The 20,894-nt window shown below is 38.9% G+C and overlaps 1 protein-coding gene across 1 annotated transcript in view; it reads left to right on the top strand.

The window, feature by feature from the left end:
• Positions 1 to 18,521, top strand: part of LOC127961833 (obscurin-like) — a 78,737-nt gene extending 60,216 nt beyond the window's left edge. Inside the window, exons 5-7 of the mRNA XM_052561105.1 lie at positions 600 to 851; positions 909 to 1,250; positions 17,893 to 18,521. Of these exons, the coding sequence (XP_052417065.1) occupies positions 600 to 851; positions 909 to 1,250; positions 17,893 to 18,164 (866 nt within the window). The 3' untranslated portion in view covers positions 18,165 to 18,521. The remainder of the gene's footprint in view (positions 1 to 599; positions 852 to 908; positions 1,251 to 17,892) is intronic.
• The last annotated feature ends 2,373 nt before the right edge of the window (positions 18,522 to 20,894 follow it).

The raw sequence follows: 20,894 nt of genomic DNA, 5'->3' as shown, positions 1-20,894 counted from the left end.
GAAACGGCACCCTTATAAGGACGATCCGTCGTCTTTACAAAGATGCACCCGTGAAGCTCTTTTAGAGAAATTTGTTCTTTAGGTAATGCTCTTTTAGTGCTGAGGCGCACAGGGGAACTGATCGCTTGCAACACGACAGGGGTAGTGCAGCCTGAAATGTGCAATCCACTCGACACAGGAACGACCGCCGCTGAAGCGCCTTCTCGCCAACACAGGAAGCTTCAGAGAGCGTGCTGAACTCGTAGTTCACAGCAGACACAGTTGAGCAGAGCAATACTAACGCTCGGCTCCGAAGCGAAAAGCTGGTATGCATTGCACCTGCTGCCCTCTTATACTCACGCAGTGATCAGCGGCAGCTGGATGCAATAATTGCATGCCAATGTGCATTGGCTCATTTAGTTTACACTCAAAGTAGATTGGTCTATTGAAGCGATATCCCATATTCGTCGGTCACCGACGTGGCGTCGAGAGTGACTGACTGAAAATATGCTGAAAGGTGTAGAAACGTTTAAACATTAATATAAATTACTAAAGTCATAAGTAGTCATGCATAATGACAGAAAGCTGTTCATTAACTCAGAATTGTGAAATATTTACAGACAAACCCAAAGTAAGTGTAAAGCCGCAGAGTTCAGTGTTCACTGGAGACACAGTTACTCTGAGCTGTGATGTGGGACAGCCAACGGGACGAACGATTTTCTGGATCAAAGACTTCAAGAGAATAAAAGCTAGTGATGATGTAGAAATACGGAGTAATGTGAGTATCTCTGATGGAGGAGAGTATAGGTGCAGTGCACAAAAAGGAAAGTACTTCACAGTTCAAAATCGAAGAGTTGTGCTAACAGTAAGTGGTAAGTGCTGTTTTTATTTTTATAAAGTGCTATAATATTATGCAAATTCATGTAATTTATCAACAAGTATCAAGAACAGTCAGTTCAATTTTCAAACATGTGAAGTGTGTCCTGCAATCATTACAGAGAGACCCAAGCCTGTGTTGCGTGTTGATCCTGATGAACATGTGATCAGAGGACAGACGGTCATTCTCACATGTGACATACAGGAGACAGACGTCAGCATCTGGAGCTACATCTGGAGTAAAGATGATTCACAGATTGATGTCAGTCAGTCACAGGAATACAGAATCAGTTCTGTTAATGAATCTCACACGGGTCGTTACAGCTGTACTGGAAGAGAAACAGGAGGATCACGATCCTCACACACCAGTGACACAGTTACACTCACACTATCAGGTGAGAGACTTTATATCTGTTTATCAGCAAAAATGAACAGAACATGATTCACATACAGGTCCAAGAGGCATTACATTCAAACAAAATCAACTCGATTTTACATCCATGATCAGAATTTAACAAAACAAGTCCTATTAAATATCTTAGATAACATGTTTTGATATTCATGAAATTGTCTGATTATGTTTCCTGTCTTTTAGCTCCATCGTCAATGGTCAAACTGCTCAGTTCTCTGCTGGCAGCTTCTCTATATCTGCTAGTGTCCATCATACTGGGAGTCAAGTTCTACAGAGCTCATGGTGAGATCTCTCTCTTTCTCATCCGTTCTTGCTCAGATTTGATTTATGATCTATCGTCGTTAGCTTGTCACTTATGTCACTTATTCCAAGTTTTGGGTGTTTTACAGTTCAGACTGGTCAGTATGCTGTTACAGAGGAGTGAAAGTCTACAGCTGTGATGAATGAATCCCATTAGTATTCTGTTTAACAACATCATCGGCTCAAATGAACTCTGCTTGAGTTACATTTGTTCACTCTATGGATAAATCTTTGGATTAAACGCTGTAAAACTTCTAAGCCAAGTTCTAACAGTAATCGAAAGCATTGCATCTTGTTTTCTTCTGTCAAAACAACTGCATTGAAAATAGTGTCATAAGTACTCTTTTTTTTTTTTCCAAATAATGCAGTATGATTTTAGAGTTAGTTCTTCATTATCCTTTCTATTGGAATCATCATTTTCAAGGCCCTACATGATTCAGTCCCAGGGATGGACATATTCAGATCATTATTAATAATACCCATTTTCATTGGTTAAAAACTAAATGTTGGTAAGAAATAAAATATAAGCCAGGGAAGTTTATAAAATTAGTTTGATGCTCCGGTGGAGAATACAAATGAATCAATAATTTTTTGTAAATATTTAAAACTTTATAAATACTTTTCTCTCACTTCTGATCACTGTCAAGCATGCAAACCTTTCTGGGAAATATATTCTTTCATTGTCGTTAACAACATTAAGTGCATTAAACATTATTTTATGTCAAGGTTTCCCAAACTGGGGTTTGTGAATGAATTGTAGGGGGTTATGAGTTTAATTAAAAGCTAATAATTAATTAAATCACACAAATGTTAAACTAAAATAAGTTATTATAAAATCTAAAATAAAACACTTACTAAAAATGTTTATATTTTATTTGTTTACCCGCATGTAATATGACCTTGTCAAAACCAGAGAACTATGAACATGCAAATGTGATTCTTAATTCTTAAAATATTTATTTTAAAATCTTGGGTACTTCAAGTAAATATATTAGTTGAAAGATGAGAGAACATTTTGTGAATTTTGAATTCATGAATTTGTGCATTTTAATGTTTTTTTAAAGACAAAATCTTTCTAAAGACATCAAAATACATGGTTAAATAACCAACAGAGTGATACTGTGTTACAAACACGCCAGGTTCCACCTCCACACAATCACGGCGCACACCCTCACCTGAGTTCTAACCATCACCACCTGATCCGCATCACCTGTCATCCACCACAGCTCTACATAAACCACACAGACACACCCAATCATTATCCCGTCATGTTCGCGACAAGATCATTAATCTGCGCTAACTATAAGGACTAACTCCTCTTTACCTTCTCTCCAAGGATATTCTCCGAAGACTACTCCTCCTCCTTCTTCTCTCTAAGGATTATTCCCGAAGACTCCTCCAAGCCCCTACGGTGCGTTTGTGTGTGTTCACCTCCATCCCGGCATGGATCCCAACACTCATCCACTCCTCACTACCTGCTCCTCTGCTTGTGTCTTTAATAAAACATCCACTTCATCTGTTACTCCTCTGTCTCCGAGTGATCCGTAACAGATGACCGGACCAACAACGAGAGACACAAGCATGAGCCTCACGGACCCATTCCAGGAACTGGTTGACGCACTCCACCGGACACTCATGTCAGCACCCGCATCACCACCACCAGCGAGCACTTCCGCTAACTCTGTCATCCCTCCTTCACCTGCCGTGCACGCCAGTCCCATGGTCCGGCCAGCGCCCTACTCTGGTTCGGCGGAGGAATGCAGCGGTTTCCTCCTTCAGTGTTCACTGGTCCTTGAGATGCAACCGCTCTCATATCCAACGGACCGATCCAAGGTAGCTTTTATAATCTCCCAGTTACAAGGCAAGGCATTGCAGTGGGCAGACTCTCTCTGGACCCAGAATAACCCTGTAACCCAGTCATATTCTAGCTTCATCGAACACTTCCGGGATGTTTTCAGCAAACCTGCCTGGGACTCCTCGAAAGGTGAGAGACTTTATAACTTAAAACAAGGGAAAATGTCTGTCAATGATTATGCCTTGCAGTTCAGAACTCTGGCAGCCTCCAGTGGGTGGAACGAACAGGCCCTGCTCACTACCTATCGTCAAGGACTGGATCCCAGTGTGCGGTTGCATCTCGCTGCATACGAGGATACCATCGGCCTTGAGCGATTCATCCAACTATCCATCCGCTTCGCCACTCGTATGCAGTCGTGCTTAGAAGAGCACCAGGGCCAGGCGCATTCCTCCACACCGCTCTGCCGACCAGAGAACGTCAGCTCCCCAGAACCAGCCAACGAACCCATGCTCGTGGACTCCTACCGCCTCACTATGGCAGAGCGTCAAATACGGCTGGCCAAGAATCTCTGTCTGTACTGTGCAGCTTCGTTTGTCCTCCCCATCCCATGGTGAGTGTCATCCTTCCCTCACGATATCAAATGAAACCACTCACCACTGTTGTGACACTTACTGCGGCTGATGTCTGTCTTCTAGTTTCCGCCCTCCACGATTCTGGGTCAGCCAGCAACTTCATCTTCGGCGCCCTCTGCCGTCAGCTCAGGGTCCCAACCACGGCCACGCCGGCTGCTTACCAAATCCACACAATCACCGGCAGGACACTAAGCAAAAAAATGTACGCCACTGCGTGGGCCCTATCTCTCTTCAAACTGGACTCCTTCACCACAAGGACATTCTTCTGCTGGTTCTGGAGAATTCCACCGTTGACGTCATCCTAGGTTGCACATGGTTGGAGCAGTACAACCCTGTCATCTCCTGGAGGACCGGAGAAATCCTGAAGTGGGGCGAAGCTTGCTTTCAATCAAGTATCTCTGGCTGTCCTGTTCCAGTGGAACCTCCCCCTGAACCACTACCAGTCTACTCCACATCCGTTGAAAGCCTTGTCGAGAACCAGTCCATCTCCATACCCAAGTGCTACGCCCCCTTCAGCGATGTCTTCTGCCCGAAGCGGGCCTCCAAGCTGCCTCCACACCGGCCATGGGACTGTGCCATAGATCTGCTGCCGGGTGAACCAGTGCCAAAGGGATGGATCTATCCCTTATCCGTCCCCGAGGGGAAGGCCATGGAGGATTACATCAGGGAGGCGCTGGCTCAAGGATACATCTGCCCATCTACCTCCCCTGCTGCTTCCAGCTTCTTCTTTGTGGCCAAGAAGGAGGGAGGGTTATGGCCATGTATCGATTACAGAGCTCTCAACAAGATAACCAAGAAGTTTCGTTATCCTCTTCCCCTCGTCCCATCGGCCCTCGAACATCTCCGTGATGTCCCTGTGTTTACCAAGTTGGACCTCCGCAGTGCGTATAACCTCATCCGGATACGTGAGGGGGACGAGTGGAAGACCACCTTCATCACCTACTGGCCACTACGAATATTGTGTGATGCCATATGGACTTGTAAACGCCCCCTCCGTATTCCAGGATTTCATACACGAGGTGCTCCAGGATTTTCTCCATCAGTTTGTCCTAGTCTACATCGATGACATCTTGATTTACTCCCGGAGCTAGGCAGAACATCAACGCCACGTTGCGGAGGTCCTGCAACGCCTGAGGGACTACCAACTCTACCTAAAAGCAGAGAAGTGTACATTCCATCAACCCTCAGTGCAGTTCCTTGGATATACCATCAACCACAGTGGCATCCGGATGGACGAGGGGAAGGTAAGCGCCGTCAGGGACTGGCCCATTCCTAGCACCATAAAGGAACTGCAGCGATTCCTTGGCTTCGTCAGCTTCTATAGACGATTCATTCAGAACTTTAGTACTATCACCAGTCCGCTTACCAACCTCCTTCGCCAGAAGCCCAAGTCTCTGTCATGGACTCCTGCCGCCATCAAGCTCGCCCTGTAGGAGTGGATACATTGGCTGGAGGGAGCCAAACATCCTTTTCAATTACTCACAGACCACAAGAATCTGGAATACCTCAGAGCAGCCAAGAGACTCAATCCAAGACAAGCCCGCTGGGCGCTATTCTTCACCCGCTTCCAGTTTACCATCACCTACCGCCCTGGGGCACCAGGTCTCCAATATATCCCTAGGACACAGCGCACTCCTCTAATCCACTCCACCCATACATCACCTGGCACTGGTCACCCGGGGGTCAATGGAACCCTCTAGTTGCTACGGGAACGCTTCTGGTGGCCCAACATGGCCTGGGATGTCAGAAGGTACGTGAGTGGATGTACCAGCTGCGCCATGTCTAAAAGTCCTCGCCATCTACCATCTGGCAAACTTCATCCTCTGCCCGTTCCCAACCGCCCGTGGTCATACCTAGGGGTGGATTTCATATCGGACCTTCCACCCTCTGACAACTATACCTGTATTCTGATAATTGTGGATAGATTTTCTAAAGCTTGTCGTCTTCTTCCTCTGAAGGGTCTCCCCACTGCCATGGAAATGGCAGAACTGATGTTTAACCATCTCTTCAGGTACTTTGGCATTCCAGAGGATATAGTGTTGGATCGGGGCCCCCAGTTCATCTCCCGGGTATGGAGAGTGTTTCACTCCCTCCTAGGTGTGGCCATCAGCCTGTCCTCCGGCTACCACCTGCAGTCCAAGAAGACCTTCGGTCATGGCCACCAGAACTCCTGGAAACAATTCCTGGGGTGGGCCGAGTATGCACAGAACTCCCTCCGTCAACCCACCACCGGACTCACACCCTTCCAGTGCGTACTCGGCTACCAACCACCTCTATTCCCCTGGTCTGGAGAGCCCTCTGATGTTCCCGCGGCCGACTACTGGTTCCGGGAGAGTGAGAGGGTCTGGGACGCGGCCCATCACCAACTGCAACGGGCGCTCCGTGGACGCAGGACGACAGCCGACCTTCGCCGTTCCGAGGCCCCCCAGTACCACCCCGGTCAGAAGGTCTGGCTGTCTACCCGGGACATCCGCCTGCATCTACCCTGCCGCAAACTCAGTCCCAGGTCGGGGTCCCCGGCCCTCAGGAGCGGGCCCTGGGGAGGGGGGTACTGTTACAAACACGCCAGGTTCCACCTCCACACAATCACGACGCACACCCTCACCTGAGTTCTAACCATCACCACCTGATCTGCATCACCGGTCATCCACCACAGCTCTACATAAACCACACACACGCACCCAATCATTGCACCCATAAATTGCATCCCTAACACTAACACTTGAAAAGAGACAGAAATGTAGATGTTTTTGGAGGAATGCTCATTTTTAAATCATACCCTATTTATTGCATCAAAGTTTGTTAATACTTTACAATATTTATGTTGTGGATCATTTTATCAGTTGTTTATTATTCATGCAACAATACATATTGCTGTTATTGTTTTTATTTATCACTATTATTTAGCTGATAACTTTGTCTAGTGCTCTTATGAACGTTTATAGCATGATTTGCCTTTTGGCGAACTTTTAATCCCTTTTCAAATCACATCAGAAAAGCATTTATATTCAATGAAAATGAAATAAATAATCAGTGGAAAATAAAGCATTGGGTAGGGTAAGGGTAGGTGTACGGAGAGCTTTATTGTCCCAATAAGGTGGCATCCATTTAATAATTTGAATTAAAATCAAAATGTACACTCAGTAAGTATTGCATACTGTTTTATAATGTACTACAATACTGAGGTGCAGACAATTGCCACTATTTACAATAGGTATTATAAATAGCAGAAAATCCTGCTATTTTAACATCTACAGCTATTTTCATTTTTTATAGCTATTTGTTTTTTTGTGCAAATAGCATATCACTAAAAAATGCTGCTACTTGCACTTAGTCTAAATAGCCACCTCCTTTTCTGATTACTGCCAGGCTAATGCCGGCAATGCAATGTTGTCAGACATTGCTATAAAATAAACAAAAACCTATATATATATAAATAAATAAAAATCTAAATTATTAAAAAAAAATTAAATTAAATAAAATAAATAATTAAATAAGATACATTTATCGTTGATGCTAAACCACAACTTCCTACTTTATTAACTTTCTAAAGTGTTAAACTAAGTGGAAAAACGAGTCAAAACACATTTATAATAGCTGCATCTCGTGTGAACATGTGAACTTTGCAACAAGGAGAAAAAACACATTGGACTTTGTTTACACAACAGAAAATAATGCAATGATGAAATAAACTACAGAGTGGCGAAACTGGCTGAATAGTGTGGTACTAACAACCTGTCCCTCAATGTGGAGAAGACAGAGGAAGTTGACCACATGTTTGACCACCCCCCACTGACCATCAATAGATCATCTGTGGTGAGATTCAGCAACACTAAATTCCTGGGGGTGCACATCATAGACACAGGGATAGGCAACTCCGGTCCTGGAGGGCCACCATCCTGCAGGGTTTAGCTTCAGCCCTCATAAAAACTCACCTGCCTGTATCCATCTAGTAATCCCGAAAACACTGATTGTCTTGTTCAGGTGTGTTTAATTAGGGTATGAGTTAAACTCTGCAGGACAGTGGCCCTCCAGGACTGAAGTTGCCTGTCCATGTCATAGAGGATCTCACCTGGACCACCAATACCATGTCACTCTCCAAGAAGGCACAATACACTCTCTCCGCTGGCTGGAAAGAGCAAGTCTCCCCCACCCATCCTCACCACATTCTACAGAGGAAACATAGAGACCGTGCTGACCAGCTGCATCACTGTCTAGTTTAGAAACTGTAGTGCAGCAGACCGCAAGACCCTCCAGCAGACAGTGAGTGAACACAGCTGCAATTATCATCTGTGCCTCTCTCACCTCCTTCCTGGACAGTTTTCTTGCACGATGATCCAGGAAAGCCAACAGTATCGTGAAGGACCCCACTCATCCCCACTCGGCTGAACTGCTCAACAGCTTTATACCCCAGGCTGTGAGAGCCCTTAACTCAAATCACTGAACTCTCATCTGAAACCCCACACAAACCCCCCTACCTCCTGAAACATGGACCATCTCACCTCCTCCACCCCCCAAACTAACACGTCCAAATTAACTGTCTGAAACATTCTTTTGTGTGTGCAATTAAAATAACTTTTGTGCAATTATCCTCTGTGAGCACTAGACACTTTTCACACACTGCTGTGTGTACGTAATCCCATAAAAGACTCATTAATATGTGTATGTTTGCATGCTCATGATCTACAAATCATCTTGCACTGTTCCCAGTCTGGCTGTTTGACTTATGATGTTTCTCTTTGCACATGAAGAGCACTATGTGAAGTATTCGTACAGTCTATGTATAGGTAAACATTAATATATAGTAAATTTATAGTCAAATCGGTCAGTAGGTTGGTTAGTTGTGTATAGGTTTATACTGTTTTACTTCATTGTTGTATGTCTGTATTTATGCAGCACCGTGTTCCTGTGAGGCAAGACATTTCATTCCACACATTTTTACAGACACTAGGACACATTTCTCAATACTTAGGTCAACTTTGCAAAACTCTTCACACAGTTCTCCTAACCAATTTTCAGTTTGGCAAAGCAGTTCATTTCACATTCAAAATGCACTACAACTACCAAAACACTTCATTCAGGTCTCAAATCAACTCATTCTGCCAGAACACTAGCAAAGGTTGACAGGCGACAAACACACTTTGTCACCCACAAAACAATGACCTAAAAACACTAACAACATGTAGCTTTATACAATGTTTTCTTGTGTAAAACAAGGACACATCTCTGTTTATAATTCACTGCAATATATGTTACTGGAATGAATCAGACATGAAGCAGAATTCATCAATATTTTATGTCGTTTATTTATTAATTTCTTTGCACTGAGTAATTCCAAAATTCAAGAATTTGTATCCATACCATCCACTATACAAATACAATAGTAATGCTAATCTACAGTACTTATTGTCCAATTGTTTTATAGCATTTAATTTTAAGATTTAAAATATATTTCATACAAATATTACTGTAGAAATGTAGCAAATTGCGGTCTTATTCAGTTTTGTATTGTGTTATTAACGGTTTTGAAAACAGTAAGCATGTGCAAATTAGCCTCTACGTACAAAGAGTTTTGGCAGTTGCTGTGTCTGAGTGAAAGAAGAATTCATTACATTTTGAGAGATATAGTCATTGAATGCATTTTGTGCCAAAGCAATGATAATTGATCCTCAGTTTAGCCCACATAGACTTCTGTTGTCCTCTCTGTGTGAAGAGTTTTGTAAAAGTGACCTTAGTATTGAGAAATGTGTCCTAGTGTCTGTAAAAAAAAAACTGTAAACCTCTTCTCTTTCCACTGCTCATACTTCTTTTTTTTTTTGTCTTACTGTATCTCCTCATTTGTCTTCTTTGTTCTTTTTCTCTTCCCCTTTTGTAGTTGCTGTAATTACGTAAGACAGCTGTGTGAACAATTAGGAAATTGTCTTTTTCTGTGTTGAGTGGATTACTAGCTCATCAGATAACAATTTGGCGTTAATTGAAGACACAAGGTGTGCAACTGACTATTTTACAATTCACAGAGTTTTGTTTATTGTGTTTTGAAAATGCTACAAAAATGTTTGTGATCTTTATGAAGAACAATGAAAAAGTTACAAATGTTTTTCCTGATATTTTAAAGATTTGGTTGGTTGTATGAACTTCTGTGATAGAATTAGGGATTTTTGTGCACAATGTTTTAAGAAAATTATGCTTTTGATTTGTGATTTGTATGAAATGAAGGGGAATTTACTGTTTAGGACAATTACAAAGTGTACTGATCACTCTGTTAACTGTTTTGAGAGCTGTTACCTGAGTTTGGAGAAATGTAATAAATCGATTGAGAAAAACTGTAATGAAGAGAATGTAGATCAACCAATGATAAACCATTTCTCTAAAATAGCTCTAAGGTTCTTCTCATAAATCTTCAGTTAGAAAGATTATACTGTATAGACCAGGGGTGGTAAAAGTACTCAAAAGTTATACTCAAGTAAATGTAGATGTATTTAAATAAAAAATGACTCCAGTAAAAGTAGAAAGTCCTGCATTCAAACATCACTTGAGTAAAAATACAAAAGTATCCGATTTAAAACATACTTAAGTACCGGAAGTAAAAAGTAAATATTCAAATTAACTGTAAATATCAATAATTAAGCAGATCAGTTGTTTTGGGAGTGATATGCAGTGTTTTAATTGAACAAATGATGAGATTAGATATTTTTGAATTTGTTTGATTTACAATCAAAAGAGACAATGAAGAACCTTATCGCAGTTTAGACATGTTACATAACATCATAGCTGCATCAAACAGAAGATGTGCAAGATACAAGGTAAAACTGTTTCAGAATATCAATGAGGAAGAACCACCTCTTTAAAGAGTTAGTTCTCCCAAAAATGAAAATTCTGTCATTCGCATTTTAGGGGCTAAATATCACATTATTAGTATTGTTGCTTCGATCTGCGGACATGAAAAACAACCACAGACTTGGCAACACTGGTTGGCATATTCACTGACAATCTACAAAAAAAAATTCTCGATTTTGAAAATGATTTTGTGTTAGTTGTCGGTGGACTACGGCTCTGTGTAGTAACTGCTGCTCCACCTGAACCAGTGTTGCCAAGTCTGCAGTTGTTTTTCATGTCCGCCGGTCGAAGAAACCCCACTCCCAATAACTTGATATTTAGCGCCTAAAATGTGACTTTTACCAAGGCAACCCTTCCAATAAACGTATATTTTAACCCCGGGAAGCCATTTTTATCGGGGAACCTCCTGGAAACATGTTTTTGGCTAGTTTTGGACTAGTTTTGAGAAGCAACTGGTCACGATTTGCTGTGAAAACCTGGCAACCCTGATCTGAACACGTGCTGGAAATATATACTACTAATTACAGGAGCATTACTGATGAGATGAGTATGAAAATTGCATTCGACACAGCCCTACTGAAATTTAATTCACCCGTGGCAGGCAAAGAAGACATCTCAGCCAATAAGAATCTCCCTTGACTTCAGTGAATTCAAACATATCCTTGAGATATGGCCATGGGTGATCCCTGTCGGGAATCTCAGGATCATTGCGGGCAGCAAGAGCTGCACTATCACCTATTTTAGCGATCTTCTTCCACCTCGAACTAACTGCTGCGTGAGCGTATGTTGGCAAAAAACTCGCGAAGTCACGCATTCTTTTTTCAAAAGAAAACCAAATTTTTCATTGGTTTGTAAAATCAGTGTAATAGGGCTTGGGCGTCGTGACGTCATTACTTGGCGTGGCCACCACGTTGACAGCCTCCTTTACTGCTACTCGGACTACTGTGCAGTGTTTAGACGTACTCCCTCTCATCCGTGTGTCTTAATTTGATTAATTAAAAATCTATTTCAACCATGGTAAACCGTTGCTGTATTGTGGGGTGTAATAGCGCAACACATAATCGCCATGGGGAAAACAAAATGAGAATGGATTAACTTTAAAACGCTTTTCTGCTATCCCTCTGCTGACAGCAAAAAGTCGTACTACAAAACTGCTGCATTGACTAACGTTAAGCAATTTGTGAAGCTAGGTCTAACGTGACTTTAGTTACAGATTGGCTTGAAATTGTGCTCTCACAACAACCACGCTATCTTTAAAAGCCCAGCATCAAGCAGAAGTATAAATTGGCCTTAAGGTTGCTCTCAAGTAAGCAAACGATGCTTTGAAAACATGTTTCGCTGGAAGGGCAAGGGGGTAGCAACAGGACAACAACACAGAGACTGACAGGTCCGATCGAAGGGCTTACGGGATATTTTACAGGAAAATACTAAAACGGGAAGACAGCAGGAAAAGAGCTCAAATACGTGAGAATCCCTGATAAAAACGGGAGGGTTGACAGCTTCTAACTACACTTTTGTTAAAAGTAATTACATGTGTGAATGGTTGTTAGCACTAACGTTTACCAAACTAGCAGCAAGGTGTAGCGCAGCTTACCTTTGTCCAGATTACTGTAACGTACGTATACTGTTTGCCGGTTTTATGATCTGCAACTCCTGAAAATATCCATTTGTGAACTGCACATAAGACTCCAATGACTTGTAGCTTCAGAACTGTTCTAAAGTGTAGGCGCTCACAAAACAAACAAGGTAGCCGAAGATATCTGTAATGCAAATGTGTGGCAACAAGTCTCCGTCGGTACTCCACTATTTGTTGGGAATTTCATATGGATCCAAACCGTTAATGTTGCCGATTTTGAGCACATACCGGTCCCTGACATCCCTATTTTGTGTATCCCTTTAAATCCCACAACCTCTTCGCGATTTTACCATCTTTTCTCTTTCTCCCAACTCTGCTTCTTCTCGTTCGAATTGCTGTATGTTTACATTTGAGAGGCTGCCAGCAGGACCGCCATGTCCCAGAATGCAACGCGGCGCCCAAGCCCTATAAATACTTGAAGCGGGCATGGGGAAATGTATCGGAGTAAAAAGTAAACTTTGTCTTTAATAAAGTAGTGGAGTAAAAGTGAAAGTAGATGCAAATAAAACATACTCAAGTAAAGTACAGATACCCGAAAAAAAAAAATACTTAAGTAATGTAGCAAAGTATTTTTACTTCATTACTTACCACCACTGGTATAGACAGAGGACAACACAAGAGTTACAAATTCTAAAAAAATTGACTTATTTTCATCTTTGTGCCCATATTACGTTTTCCTTATCTATATCACAATGACATTGTAAAGTTTTTTTATTAAGAAAAATACAATATTGCATGATGATGGTTAAAAGATCACATACATTTTAATGAAGTGTAGTATTGTTAAAATGTAGTCTTTGAAATGGCAAGTCAAAACAGAATGAAACATTATCATTTAAATATTAAGCAAATCAGTCAAGTGCATTAAACTGCACATAATTGAATGAATTTTTATATTATTATTCTTGGTACAAATAATCTTAGAATCCTTACATAAAAAGAGAAAAAGAGAGAGAGAGAGCGAGAGAGAGAGAGAGATTATTTAAAGGGTACATAACATATTTCATGTTAATCTTGAGTACCTATAGAGTAATACTGAATCCTTCATATATCCAAAAAGTCTTTAGTTTTATCATATTCATAAAAGAAAAATACAGCTTTCCAATTCTTTCCGGAAAAAGCCGAGCTCCTGGAGGAGTGCCATGAGTGGAGCTACAATTCTGATGTTTTGTGTTGTTTCCATTAACATATCTTCACTTATGTGCTGATTTCCAACAAAATACAGAAATCTGATGCAATTATACTTACATGAATTGGGTCTTTTATCACAGGGATGTTCCATGTTTTAATAGCAAACCATGTGCAAATCCAGCGTCGACTTGGGTCTTGTTTATAAAATATTTGTCACTCAAATGACCAGAACACACAAACACACTCGATACACTCCTGCCCCGGAAAAACAAACTGCATTCACTGTTCATGTAATGCTGAGTTCTTTGGGAAGCTGAACACGATAAACTTTCCCTCACATCCAAAAACACACTTATTTACTCGACATGTGCGCGGGTGCTCTTTTCTGAGAGAAATGCTCGTATAAGGAGTTCCACCATCGTCTACGTCATTAGATCCACGATCGAAAAAAAAAAACAGCCGAAACTTGTACCAACCCGGAAGTAAAATTTTCGTAATTCTTCTAAATTATTTTTTTAAACTTTGGCCATGTTTAGCATGAGAATCTAGCATGAGGATTTAAATGAACTACGGGTAACTGAAATCCTGTTATGCAAGTAACATTTTTATTAGAATATTAACAGGTACAATTTAAAAATACAATTATTCATATTGTGTGGATCTGAATCGAAACACAAATGTGAATCCGTTGTCCTGAAGATACATGCTGCCTCTCAGGATGTGCTTTACATGTCGTTGTCTGTTTGTTGTGTGGCTCGGCGTGACCACACCAGTTGCACCACCTTAAAGACAGCCCCGCTCATCACTCATATATCCACCAAACAGAGACAGAAGAGAGCTTCCTCTTTTCCTCTATATTCATAATGATGTAGTAAATCAGTGTATTGTATTTAATCATAGCTATTTCACATTTGTTATTATTCATGCTGCTAATAAGCTGTACAGAGTATTAAATCCATCTTTAGCTTATAATATCAGTGTGTGAAGATAAAATACTCTGATGCGCTGTCTATGTTTTCTTCAGTTGATCTTCACTAACAGGTAGTGCGTCTACATGTAGTCATTACTTGTGATGTATAACTTATGAGCTGACATTGTTGATTTAACATCAGATTTTGTTGTTCTTGGAAATGATTTGTTGAATAGTTCAGCAGTATAATAACCATATATACAGAGATGATGCTGTGAGAAGACTTGTATGAACTTTGACCACAGTGATGTCACTTCCCACATGAATCAATGATGTCATGGAAAATAAGATCTGCATTCACCTATTGCTCAATCTATATCATGACAACATTACATAGATATTCTTAGTAGTGCACGTAAATGTTCTTCACACTTCCTCGGTCCGTTTGTTATCGACTGCTATAAAGAAGGAAAATGAAGATCAAATGTATTGTGAGGATGCAGCAGGTGTTTTTTATATCTCCAGTGCTCTCAACACTACAATAGAGATACAATAGACACTACTTGTCTTACAGCAAACAATTGTTGGCAAACTAGTGTTCTGTTAATGTGCTTAATTTTGGTCTACCACCTTATATTTAAAATGAATGAAATGTATAATTAATGTTTAATTTCTTCAAATATATTTATATAGTTCTGTTCTATATATTGATAGCAACATCTATAAATCAATGTGATTTGTCTATTTTCCTTCTTAGTGCTGATTTCAAACATCCGCCCTGGTCAAACTCAAGGTGATGTATATATTTCTTAAAATCTTCACACATATAACGCAGTGGATCCTTTCCCTTTTGTTGAATCAAACATTGTTTAATACTCTATATAAATATTACAGCCTGAAATGCTGTAGAAAGATACATTTCAGTTAAAGAAGGTCTACTTTTGGTTGTTTACAAATAAATAGAAAAAAAATATTTTTTTATTTGAATCCTCATGCATCTTCGTTATGAGAGTTTAATGTTCATATGAGCATATTATGTTGGATTAACAGAACATGCATAAAGAATTAATGGTAACACTTTAGTATAGGGTCCAATTCACACTAATAACTAGTTGCTTATTAACATGTCTATTATTAACATATTGGCTGTTTATTAGTGCTTATAAAGTACATATAATGCATGACATCCATAATCCTACCCAATACCCTAAACTTAACAACTACCTTATTAACTATTAATAAGCAGCAGATAAGGGGTTAATTGAGGGAAAAGTAATAGTTGATGGTTAGTTAATAGTGAGAATTGGAACCTAAAATAAAGTGTGACCGAATTAATCTACATTTATCATACTGATACACGTTACACATAATGACTAAAGGTTCTTTATTTCAGCACACATATAAAACAAGATCTGATTAATGTGAATCTTATCATTACTCTTCTCCACTAGATGTCACCCTCATAAGTGGCAAAAGATTTTTAAAAAGTAAGAAAATAAAACAAACAAATGTTAAAGCAACACAGGCACGCATTTAACAATAATTATCAAAATTGATAAAAGAAAACTAAAATAAATCAAAACTTAAGAAACATGCTATTTATTTTGAGGCACCTTTTGTCCATGCACTCATTGAGAAAACTGTCCGTATTATACTTATATTGGAATTGGAAAACAAAAGCTTCTTTGGCCAGTTGCTGGTCGTCAGACATTTAGGCTGTGAAAGCTGAAGAAGAGCTTTCTTCTGGTCTTCATCTTTCAATTGGAGGAACCTCAGCTCTCTCACCAAACCTCGAAGCCCAGGCGTTTTTCAGTATTATTCAGTATCACATAATACTAAAAAGTAATGAACTTTAGTCAGGATGTAGCAAGCATTATCAAGGTTTGAAGTTTTTCTCAAGTTCCCCTATCTGTGATATAAAAAACACGCCCTGTTGCAGATTTCAGTCTCCTGATCTTCTGGCACTTACATACAGTGAGGACATGTTTCCTGTGAAAAAAAAAAAAAAAAAAAAAAAAATATATATATATATATATATATATATATTATATGGTAAAATGGTAATTTGTAGTCTGGACAGAGAAAAACGTTAAAGGAGATTGATAAAGAAAATGAGGCACCACCATTTTAGTATTAGATGAAAATCAAACTGACAAATAAGGAAAAGCAAATATTAATATTTCATCAAAATGAATTTAATCCCAATTATCTTTTTAAACAACAATTTACAGCTGTGAAATCAAAGTGTATCTCAAGGACCATGTACACAAAAAAAAACAAAAACAAAAACAATACAGAGGTCATGGAAATGTTTATCCATTCTAATGAAAACTAAGTTATATATATATATGGGTTGTCCGTTGATGCAAATTCTTCATCTAATGAATTATATTATGTGTCGATTAATTGATCTAATTAATCACAAACTACACTTGGTTGTGAAAATACCCCCCCAAGAAAGAGAAAATTAATTTAATTCAACATAAAATGTATTAGACGTTTAGGCTATTCAACATAAACATAACTATTCAACATAAAAGAAGATACTTTGAGAAACATCTCAGTTTTTTCATTCATGCAATGGAAATCGTTGGTAACCAAATCTTCAAAATACCTTATTTTATGTTCTACAAAAGAAAGTATGTCATTCAGGTTTGAGTAAATGATGACATAATTAAATTTTTTGGGGGTGAAAAATACACCCCCCCCCCCCCCATTTTATGAAACAATAGTCTAAATAAGAAACTAATACTGCCAGCAGGTGACCGTAAATGACCTATGAGTAATTAATTTGATTCTTTCAAATAACTGAATCACATGTTCACCAGATTCGTTCAAAAACTAATCACCGCTGTGTCTCTCTGAGATGCACAACAATTATGCTGTGGCTTTAGTTTATAGGTAATATTTTTATTGGAAAAACAGAGCAAGAACAGACAATATTGTGTTATACTGTATATAACACAATAATATAATTACACAGTGATGTAGAATATAATATATAAAACCCAATAAAACAATTTTATATAGAATTGTGTTATATTTTAAAATATAACTTCTTATTTACGGTTGTGTAAAATCACATTTGGGACAAACAGCAAACATGCCCCAATATCGTGAATTTTAGGGGCATAACTGTACTTATGAAATAGTTGCCATGCATCATATCAAAGTCCTTTTCTATAGTCTTTGATCATATTTGATCATTACATGCACACACACACACACACGCACACACACACATCTTCGAAATTAATACCCATCCCTATAAAGGTGAAGGCTAATGAACATCATTCAAACATCATTAATATAACTTATAAGTAGTGAAAGATAATCACTCAAGAATATTTATTAACTCAAGATTGTATCATGAAATATTTACAGACAAACCCAGAGTAAGTGTAAAGCCGCAGAGTTCAGTGTTCACTGGAGACACAGTTACTCTGAGCTGTGATGTGGGACAGTCAACGGGACGAACGATTATCTGGATCAAAAACTCTATGAGAATAGAAACTGTTGATCAAACAATAACACTGAGAGATGTGAGAGTCTCTGATGGAGGACAATATACATGTACTGTAGGAGGAAAGACCACAGCAAGCAAACCAGCCGTGCTAACAGTGAGAGGTAAGTGCTGTTTTTACAGTGCAATCTGATTTTGAGTTCACTATACAGTTATGAAAATGAACCGCATCCATCAACAGTATCATGTTCTGTCTGTTAAATTAATTTCACACAGAGAGACCCAAGCCGGTGTTGCGTGTTGATCCTGATGAACATGTGTTCAGAGGACAGACGGTCATTCTCACATGTGACATACAGGAGACAGACGTCAGCAGCTGGAGCTACATCTGGAGTAAAGATGATTCAGAGATTGATGTCAGTCAGTCACAGGAATACAGAATCAGTTCTGTTGATGAATCTCACACGGGTCGTTACAGCTGTACTGGAAGAGAAACAGGAGGATCACGATCCTCACACACCAGTGATACAGTTACACTCACACTATCAGGTTTGTTTATCACTCTGACTACATTCAGACACAAATCAACTTTTACACTAAAAAATTATGTGATTAAATTAATAAATAACTATATAAAGCTTGAGTGTTAATGGTAGATTGTAATTGTCAGACTTACTCAAGGCTGTGTTAAATACAGGCAAACCAAACCAACTCTATGTGTTATACAGTATCATTTTCAGTTTGTCACCTAATTGTTTCCTACTTTATGCCAGCATTTTAAAGGCAGAAAAAATTGTTATCAGTAATTTAAAGGTCACTTATCACATATTTTGTGTGTTTTGCAGTTCAGTCTGATGAGTCTGTTGAGATCAAATATACTGTTACAGAGGAGTGAAAGTCTGCAGTCCTGATCAACACTGTGTTTGTCTCTTTTAAACATGTTTTTAGTTAAATTTAGCCTTTATTTTTTTCTTCTAAATTAGACAAATAAAGGCTCATATGAACTATGCCTGAACTACTGCAGCTTCCCTTTGGGTCATCTCTTTATTTCTATGTTTTTGTTCTATTTTCAGTATTTTGAAGCAAATTGTCAAATATTTGTCTTCATTATTGTTTTCTGAAAATATTTTTGTATTTAATATAAATGTATTCATGTAATTTCACATCAGCTCTTGGGAGTCTTGTTTTGTTTTACTGACTCTTGAATTTCTTTCACAGATAAATCTTAAAAGACATCACTGATAACATTGTCTCTGATATTCTTAAAATCAAATTAGTCATCTGCCCTTTAATTGCCATTTTCAGGGTTTTATCTCAGTGTCATCCTCTGAACCATAAACTAGGTAGTGCTGTGGCATTTGCATCATTACTTGCTCATCACATAATATTGATATCTTGGACCTCCCCACAACCTCTATATACTGGTGAATCTCAATAAATTAGAATGCCATGAAAAAGTTCATTTATTTCAGTCATTCAACTCAAATTGTGAAACTCGTGGATTAAATAAATTCAATGCACACAGACTCAAAGTATTTGGTTCTTTTAATTGTGATGATTTTGGCTTTTTTGAAAAATTACCTACTTTAGAAATATTTTGTAGTTTAATGATATACATAATCAGGAGGTAGATTGATGGAAAGTATAATTATTTTGGTATAATATGTTCTTCCGTTTAATTTGGGATCATTGGGTTGGGTAGGATGTGAATGTAAAAAAATGTAAAAGTGCAATTTTGCAATGAAGATTCTATGACAAAAAGAAAAAGGAAGCAAAGCAATCATTGATGTGCAGCTTTGGGGAAGATTTTTTCAAAATCAGTTCAAAGATGGCTTGTGCAGGTATTATATATTCTATATTATATATTTTTTTCTGCCAGTATACAATTTACTTTAATGCTACATTTGTTTTTGAGAATATTATAAATCTTATATTATATATTATAAATATTATGAATATTAAAGTTGTCTTGGCCTGTGTGACAACACACTGCAGGAATCTGAGAACGGCTTGATTTGAGAAAGCGGTAATGATTTTAGGAGATTAAAAAAGACCTACTGGGTGGATTTTTATCATTATAGGGTGGTTGCACACTGCCAACACACATTTATGCTTACTGTAAAAGCTTGTTTTGCATCCGATGACCCCTTTAAATGGTTGAATGTGATTATTAACTGTAGAAATGATGATGAAGAGAGAAAATGGAAAAGAAGTATAGAGGGGAAAGAGATAACATTAAAAATATATTAGATTCAGACATAATATTGTCTCTGAATTCATTTAATATTTAGAAAGTACAGTGTAACATATAGAATACAATACAGGATTTAAATTAAGGTATGCTGGATATGTAAAGGTATTAGTATATGCAAGATGCATGTAAGGGGACATGTATGGACGTATGGTATAAGAGGAAGTGATACGTTAGGTTAGCAGAGATGCTTCTCTTCCTATAGGCTTCATGATGCTGGAGGTGCAAGCAGAACACTCAGCGCTGCTTGGCCTTCTGCCTTTATTGTGTCCCGGGAAGGAGAAGGGACTCTGATTAGGAAAGTGTTTCTGATCCTAGTCACCAGCAGATGGCAGTAATGCACTGATGAGTGTGGTATGCAATAAATAAATAAATCAAGAAGAAGAAACTATGCATGCCTTTGTTAATTTGAAAATAGGACCGTCTTTGTGAGTGAGTGAGAGCTGCTGCTCATTGAAACTGCTCAGTTGGTCACACATTTTTCAGATTTATTGTTCAGGTTACATGCTAAAACTGCATGTACAGATGCCTTGTAATGAGACACATTTGTTTGCCTCGTTTGACAGAAACTATACAGGTGCATCTCAAAAAATCTTAATATCATGGAAAAATTCTTAATTTTTTTGTAATTTAATCCTAAAAAGCAAACTTTCTTATATTTTAGATTCACTG

This window comes from Carassius gibelio, chromosome B7, assembly GCF_023724105.1.
Source record: "Carassius gibelio isolate Cgi1373 ecotype wild population from Czech Republic chromosome B7, carGib1.2-hapl.c, whole genome shotgun sequence".
Taxonomy (NCBI): Eukaryota; Metazoa; Chordata; class Actinopteri; order Cypriniformes; family Cyprinidae; genus Carassius; species Carassius gibelio.
This window is presented reverse-complemented; position numbering and strand designations above follow the sequence as displayed.